The 8,413-nt window shown below is 43.4% G+C and overlaps 1 protein-coding gene across 2 annotated transcripts in view; it reads left to right on the top strand.

Moving 5' to 3' along the window:
• The first annotated feature begins 3,174 nt into the window (after positions 1 to 3,174).
• The window catches only part of ALKBH8 (alkB homolog 8, tRNA methyltransferase), a 55,475-nt gene continuing 50,236 nt past the window's right edge, over positions 3,175 to 8,413 (top strand). Inside the window, exon 1 of one of the 2 annotated variants that reach the window (XM_034665687.1) lies at positions 3,175 to 3,266. In XM_034665687.1, the coding sequence (XP_034521578.1) occupies positions 3,253 to 3,266 (14 nt within the window). In that variant the 5' untranslated portion in view covers positions 3,175 to 3,252. Of the gene's footprint in view, positions 3,313 to 8,413 lie in introns of both variants that reach the window. The other variant, XM_034665688.1, reaches the window with a different exon arrangement.

Genomic DNA, 8,413 nt, shown 5'->3' with positions numbered 1-8,413 from the left:
TGGATGTTCTATTCTTAAGGAATTGCGTGGTTATATTGGGCCCCTAGATCCTCTCTTTTGAGGTTTGCAAACTTCATTATTCCTGTGTATTTGCAGCTTCCAAGGACGAGAGTGGGGTATCTTTGGGGGTCCATTATTCTGCTGCCCATAGTGTGCAACCCATGTATGATCAAAGAAACAAGGAGTCCATTGGGAACTTCATTTCCTGGATGAAAAGACAAAGACTCTGCTCCTTTTTTTTCCAGCTAGAGACACGAGTATGGGGACAAGATATTTGGAGCAGCTGCAGCAGCCACCTTGTAACAAGGAGACGTCAAGAATGAGGACAAAAAGTCCACGTACAAAGGGTGGTGGGATGGGCGAGTAGGTAGCACCTGGGTTCTTGATGACAGTTTTGAACAGTAGGACCAATACCAGTGATTGCTTTTGTCTGGATGGAGTTGTCAGTTGAGGTAAAATAACTATTTTTTTTTTTTTTAAGCAGTCTCTCTAGTTTTCTGTCATTGGCAACTAAAAGCAATTCTGAATGATATGTTGCTCCTAGCCTTAATTTCTGGAACTCTATTGTGGGACAGATCTCTGCTTTTCCATGCTTAAAACATAGTATCGACTAAGCTGATTAAATTCATTTATACAGTAATTCATAATAAATGTCTTCAGTCGTGGCACCAATCTTAGCTTCGTCTTGAGGCTGTGCTGTGCTGGGAGTCAGAAAACTATAGCCTGTGAGCCAGATCCTGCTGGCATAAGCCAGGGGAGTTAAGGAAGGTTTTTAGTTAAGGAAGGTTTTTATTTAAGGAAGGTTTTTAGATTCTCAAAGGGTTGTTTAAAAACAAAACAAAAAAACTAGAACAAAAAAAGAACATGTGACCAGAGACCACGTGTGCCTACAAAGCTGAAAATATTATCTGGTCCTTTATAGAAAATCTTGCCAACCCCTGCGCCAGTCATACAGAAGATTGTACCTACCAAGAAGCTGAGATGAATTTTACTAAGGAAAGAGTGATTAGGTCAGCATTTAATACCTTCGAGAGATTATTATAGATCACCACGTAAAGCTTTTGGCACAGGTGAAGATGAATTCTATCTTCAAATTAAGTTTCTTTTCAGCTCAACATTTATTAGATTTCTATTATTACAAGACTATGGAAGACACTGGAGTTACATAATGAATAAAACAGGGTCTTAATGTAGCTGAAAATCACTTCAGGGAGTCATCTTCTCTGGGAGAAACAATCCATGCAATATTCCAAGCAAAAGATAAGGGCCTTTATAAAAAGGATTTCATGCAAAATTTTATATGTATCCACCTTTTTCTCAGGATATGGAGGCAAGGATGGACAGTGGGTGGTTGGAAATTTGTGCCGGTAACTCAAGATCAGAAAGGTAGAAAAAGAACGAACAACCATTTAATAGGTATTTTATAGTAATTAATTATTACATCAATACCCAGAGGTGAATGCTACTTTGTAGTTTCTGCATCAGGTCATACCCTAATGCCCATATTGTTTTCACTAAACCAAACTGACTCCTAAAGGGAAGTCAGGGCTGAAGATAAAGGATTAAGGAATGATTCACAAATCCCTCAAACTCTGGGACAGCAGATGGGGAAAGACTATAGAATAAGAGAAGAGGGTCAAACGAAACCTGAAGGATTGCTTCTGTTAATTGTGGAAGGATGAAGACAAGCTAGTGAAAAACTCTGAAAACAAGTGATCAGAATGCGTAAAGAGTACTAAGAGAACTAAGGTAGTTTCATGGAGGCGAAGAAATTAAAAAGTTTTAAAAGTTTCACTACCTTCAAGCAGGGTGGATAAGAAGATGAAATAGTTGAATTTGGCTAAGACACATATTTTACATGGTCCAATTTGGTAGCTACTAGCCATATGCAGCTATTTAAATTTAAGTTAATTAAAACCAAATAAAAATTTTAAAAATTCAAAATTCAGTTCCTTAGTTGTACTAGCCACAGTTGAAATGCTCAAAAGCCACATATGGTCTGTGGCTACCATACTGGACAGCTAACACATTTCCATCATCACAGAAAGCCCTAGTGGAGTGTTTTTTTAACACATCCAATTGTGCAGAAGTAAGAACATAATGAGGAGGCTGAGCAGGTTGTCCCTTATCCTCTCTTTGGTAGTTGGTGCTGTGTGGTTGATCTGACCTCTCCAGCTTGCACTTGGCTCTTCAGTGTTGCAATTCAGCCTCAGCCGCACCCCCTCTTCCCTGGACCATTGCAATGGCTGCCTATCTGCCCCCCCAACTTCTGTTCTTTCCTCCTTCTAACCTGTCCTCCAAAAAGTCATTCCCCAACATTCTTTTTGGGGCCATTTTCCCCTGCCGGCCAGCCCCAGCTGTTGCCGCCGGTCTACGGTGGCGTGGTGCACATGCGGGCCCTGCATCGATTGGCACTATGGGATGAGATGTCCTCCTCACTCCCGTTTCCTTCCCTGTACTCACTCACACAGCTCACAATACAATGCAGGCAGAATGGTGACAGTACATTCACGTCCCACACATGACATCAGAGCAGGAACAATGGCCAATCATCAACCTCTCCTGTGTCTTCTGGTCTGCAACCAAATCTTTCCTTTCTGTCTGCCACTGCTGGGTCCTACCTCGTAGTTTGTTACCTCGTTATTTAACCACTGCACCACTTCTACTCTCTCCTCCTGCCTTCCACCAGCAGCTCTGGTCACACAACTCCATTTCCTCCAGGGGCCTCTTAGACCTACAGAAGGGAATGGTTTCTGTAATTACAGAGAGTTATCTGTGACTGGGGCAGCCCATCTTTCCAGTTTTAACCCCCCCCCATCCTTGCACGCATCGTCCTGTCGCTGTGCGGTCCTCCCCACTTCCCTGGCACGTTCACGCATATTCCCTTTCCTCTTCTCTCCGTCGCCCGCGCGAAGTCACCTTTCAGACCCCAGGGCCCTCTTCCATTCCTCCAAGAAGATTCAGGAGTAAAGATGCACTACCCAAGGAGGGGAGGCATCATGGTGCGACCGAGGGACACAACCGGCTTGACAGTGACCATGTGGGGAGCTACCAGAAATCAGATGCACTCCCAGCCCTTACTATTCCCGCAAATGAGGAAGCCAAGTCTTCACCGTAATGCACAACGGCTCACTGCCCGAAGCCTCCAGGCCGCGCAGGAAAACGAGAGCCTCAGGGCGGCGAAGGGGATTGTGGGAGCGCCTCCTCGTCGCCCCGCAGACTTGCGGGAAATGTAGTGCAGTTTCCTCCAACATGGCTGCGCCCAGGTGAGGTGCTGTGCGAGTACCCGCCGCAGCTTTCGGGGACAAATTGGTGAGGCTGGCGAAGGGGAGGGCGCCGGCGTGGCGAGAGTCCAGCCTGAGCCGCGGCGGCGATTTGTGGAGCTTCTTCCTGGCGGGCGGGATGGATGCAACCCCGCGGTCTCCTGTCGTCCTCTTCCGGTCTTCTCTGTCGGCCTCACCCGCGTGATCCTGAGGCCAGAGCCGGGTCGGGGCGGGGGGAGGCGGGATAGGGGCCCTGGGCTGATCCGTGGGTAGCTGGTTCCATTGGTGTTTGGGGTGCACATGTGTGTGTGTTCGGTGCGGGTGCTCACGTGCTGTCTGTGTCACTTTTCTGTTTCCTTTGAGGTTGGGGACGGGCGACGGCAGCCTGGGGAGGGTTAGGCTGGCGCTGCTCGGTCTTGTGTGGCCTGTGCCAGTGCGGCGAGGAAAAGGCATCGCTGGTGGTCTGCTGGGTCACAGCTGAATCTTGCTGTGCTCACGTTTGAGCCTCTCGGAGTGTCAGGCTGTGGTTTCAGCTGATTTTATTCCACAGGTATTGACTGAGTACCTTCTGTGCCAGGCACTCAAGTCTCTGACCGCAAGTCGGCGACAGTTTTCGGGGCGGGCCCAACACATAAATGGGTAATTATAATACCATCTGAAAACAGCAGAGACGGAGGCACACACCAAGTATTAGTGAAAACGTCGAAGAGGGCCACCAAACTCAGAATTCTGAAGAAGTGGTTTAGGAGATAAGGCAAGGTTGGTTAAGTTTAGGAAGTACAGTCTTACTCAGTAATAAGTTTATTGGGTGTCAGCCTGTTGCTAGATCCTGTGCTAGGTGCTGAGTGCTCCGGGTGAATAATACAGACAAAATCTGTACTTTCATAGAGTTTATTTTCTGGTAAGAGGAGAAAGAGAGAAAATAAATGAATGAGGACATAAGAAAATATAGAGTAGGTGTTCTTTAAAGAATTAAAACAGGGTGATAGGACAAGTGATGAGGTCAATTTTTTTAATCATTTAAAATTTTAATTTTCTTTTTAAATAGGCAATGCAGTTTGAATAGCTACCAAATTCAAATTTATCTACAAGCACAGAAACATTTTTCTACACTTCGTTACGGACACTCTGTTGTTCAAGGGGGGGGCAGGATCACACTACTGTTAGCACTTAGGGCAATAATATCCAATAGGATATGTTGAGGTTAAACTTCCTAGCAGAGTCTGTGTAATCTCTAAATTCTTGGTATCCCACAGAGAGTGTGCTTAGACTGTTTTTTTAAAATAATTTTTATTTTGTTATATTAGTCACCATACAGTACATCCCCAGTTTTTGATGCAATGTTCCATGATTCATTATTTGCATATAACACCCAGTGCACCATGCAATATGTGCCCTCCTTAATACCCATCACCGGCCTATCCCAATCCCCTACCCCCCTCCCCTCTGAAGCCCTCAGTTTGTTTCCCAGAGTCCACAGTCTCTCATGGTTGCTTAGACTGTTTTTGATTAGACTGGACTCAGTATGGCTAATATCATGTCTAGTAAATAGTGACCTCACTCCCATAACATCTCATAACACTCCCACAGCATGGCAAGGAGCATCCAACCTTTGTGCAATAGTAGAAATTTTTGGCCAGGGAAGTGGCCTTGTTAGAAAGGGGGTATCTCCAGACCTCAGCAGTTGGTATCAGCCTATTCCTTGGGTTGAGGTGACTCAGACCTGCTGGGCCAGCACATTGCCAAGTCACTGAATGGGGAACAAACGAGCCTCCAGAGCTATCTGGATTTGTCTTTGAAAGGGAAGAAAGGAAAAAAACAAAAAAAACCCCACACACTATCACTTGAATTAATGGCATTGTTTTTAACTCAAGAATATTTCTGATTGAGTTCAGAGTTCCAACTTCATCAACTTTTTAAAGTATTTTCTAATGACCTTAATTGTTTGAACTCAAGTAAAACATTTTAAAATAAAAAAATTGGAAGAGGGGGAGCGAGGATGACAGATGTAATCATGAGGCTCCATCTGCTGGTGCTGGGCTCTTAGTGTCACACTTTTAAAAAGATGTATTCAGCATCCTTTTCTCATTTCTTCCACTTTGCTGTCTTTGCTTATGTGACATATTAAAACAAGAATTCTTTGTGTATTTATCCCTGTTTTCCATTTCACACTGCAGAGATGCCATTCCAAAGATGATAGTCTTGAAATAGAATGGCAATACGATAGCTCCTTTGAGGGTACTCAGCTTTTGTCTTCTTAAATCATTCTGCTCTGGCTCTTCTGGAAGTTATCAACAATTTATTAATAGACATTTAATCCTAAATTTATTAATAGACAATTATTAATTAATCAATAATTAATAAAAGACATTAATAGACATTAATCCTTTTAACAAATTTATGAGATGGTGTTAGAAATTAACACAGCCAGACATTAAAGTGGTGAAAACAGGTTTTTATTTAGTCACTATTGACAGTAGGGGAAAGAGCTGAGCTCCGTTCCAATTTGTGAGAAATGATTTGGGTGTTTTAAAGGTAGAATGGGGTGGGGTTAGAGCAGGGGCTCTGTAGAGTCAGAGAAGTGAAAAATCACGAAGAGTTGGTCCTTTCAAATGCAATTAGGCCAGCTGTTTTTGCTACCTGGCAGTTAATCAAAGTAAGGATTTTTTTTTTAGGATTTTTTTTATCAGAGGTCCTGTCCTTCCTGATGATTACATTTCAAAGAATGGCTCTCAGGTCCGAGAGAAATACTTCTTTTTAAAAAATATTTATTCATCTTAGCGAGAGAGAGTGGGAGTGCGTGAGTGGGGGGGGAGGAGCAGAGGGAGAAATGCAAGCAGACAACGTGCTCAGCATAAAGTCCAATGCAGGGCTCAATCCCTTGACTTCTGAGATCATGACCTGAGCTGAAATCAAGAGTTGGATGCCCAACGGACTGAGCCACCTAGGTGCTCTGAGAGAGATACTGAGTGTAAGAGATACATATTCACGGTTGTAATCCCCTTTTAGTAAATACTCTTAAGAAAGGGAGATTGGGGGCCTATTGGCAGGTGTTGCTAGAACAAATAGTAAAATTTCCTGCAGCATTTTTAGTTTTCTCAGGCAGGCATTGTAATGGGGAAGCTGGGGACATCCTAGGGACGTGGCTTTATGCTGCTAGATGCCATGGTAGAGTTTGGTCTAGTTTTCTAGTGCACGGTTTAGGTGGAGTTATGTGCTAAGAGCAGGCACTATTAATCCAGTTTCACAGGTGAGGAAACCCAAGCACAGAAAGAAATAACTCACACAGGATGGTACAGCTAGTAAGTGGTAGAGCTGAGATTTGAACATAGAACCTGGACCCCTAAACACTGTTATACTGTCTCATAACACAAGAGATTCTGGGCAAACAGTGAAAATTATGATTTAATCCTTGTCCTCAAAGAGCTCATAGTCCAATGGAAGGGGCCAAACATTAGAACAAATAATTATAATCAGTGCAGTGTCAAAAATATCCGCTCAACTATCCTCTTCTTGTCTAATGAGGACACGGAAAGCTTTCTAACCTGATTTCTTCTTTTAGCCACTTCATACTGTCACTTGCCAGCCAGACATTGCAACTGTGTATCTCACCAGTGCCTCAGACCTGTTACATCCTCAGTCCTACTCATTGTTACCTCCCTCACTTGTTACCCTCTCTCTTCTTTTTTTTTTTTTTTTAAAGATTTTATTTATTTATTCGACAGAGATAGAGACAGCCAGCGAGAGAGGGAACACAAGCAGGGGGAGTGGGAGAGGAAGAAGCAGGCTCATGGCGGAGGAGCCTGATGTGGGGCTCGATCCCACAACACCGGGATCACGCCCTGAGCTGAAGGCAGACGCTTAACCGCTGTGCCACCCAGGCGCCCCTACTCTCTCTCTTCTTGACCCTCTTCTGACTCTCCAGTTTCCGAATGACATCGCTGGTCTCTCAGTCACTTGGGCTCTGTCCTGTTAGGAAATGATCTGTATTTCCTCTTTCCCTCACGTCTCAGTAGTCACCAAGTCCTATGGAAGGTACTAGAACATTTCTTTTGTCTTCCCCATCTCTCTGTTTTCTTTCTTCTTACAGCCTCCCTACATGCGGGATCAGCCTGTTGTTCCTACTTGCCAGGTCCTCCTGTGTCTCGCTTCCAGCTGTCTAGCTCCTCTCACACGCACCCTGTGGCGTAGTTAAGTTAGCTCCTGGCTGTTCTTCCAGTCGACTCAGCACTTTCTCTCTAGACATAAAGATTAGTAATTAGAGATTTGGCTGTTGATGAGCTGTTTTGGAATATGGTTTTATTTAACTTCCTAAATTTATTTTGTTTGCTAACTTTGAAGACTTTCAAGTGGGTGAAGAGTGGGATTGGTGGATCAGCCGACAGTCTCTGCTCTAAAAAAATTATGCCTACCTCTCACTGTCTTTGCCAGACACGTCCGTTTCTGTTTTTAGCTCCTCTTTATTGCTTCACCGGATACTTCCCTTCCAGATGACTCCGTATTCCTCTTGCCCTTCAGTGCTCAGCTCAAGTCGACTTCTGTTTTGAAGTTCTCCCAGATTTTTCCAGTTAACAGGGATCTTATTTTTTTTTCTAATTCATGTCACATCTGAAGACTCTACAGTTAACAATTATATCAAGATATGTTATTCTTTCACTGTTTAGTGTTTGTGTGTTTTCCTCAACTAATTTCTAAACTTGTTGAAAGCATGAACTGTGTATTGTGGCTGTAAGCTGTAGAGTGCCGAGAACATAAATAGGCACGTGTATATCTGCCCATTATTACTCATGTAGCCCTTCAACACATTTTTATTGAACACCTACTATGTCTAGCATTCCTGCTGTCTTGGAGTTTATATCCTGGTGGGGAGATTAAGCTACCAAACGAATCATCACAAATTATGTTAAATTCTGTGACTAAAATAAACAGGCTGCTGTAATAGAGCATGATGTATGGTATTGATTTGGATAGTGTGAAGGCCTTTGTGGGAAAGTGCTCAGTAACTACTTGCTGACTAACATATTTTAGTAGAAGGAAAACACGGTTCTATGGGGTTCTTACACCTGTATTTAAAAAATTATGGGTATAAGTATATATAATATGTACAGCTTAAAAAATAAAAAAATACCTAAATCATCGTCTAGCTTAAG

This window comes from Ailuropoda melanoleuca, chromosome 8 (assembly GCF_002007445.2).
Source record: "Ailuropoda melanoleuca isolate Jingjing chromosome 8, ASM200744v2, whole genome shotgun sequence".
NCBI lineage: Eukaryota > Metazoa > Chordata > Mammalia > Carnivora > Ursidae > Ailuropoda > Ailuropoda melanoleuca.
Note: the sequence above shows the minus strand (reverse complement) of the source record. Positions and strands in the feature narration are given on the sequence as shown.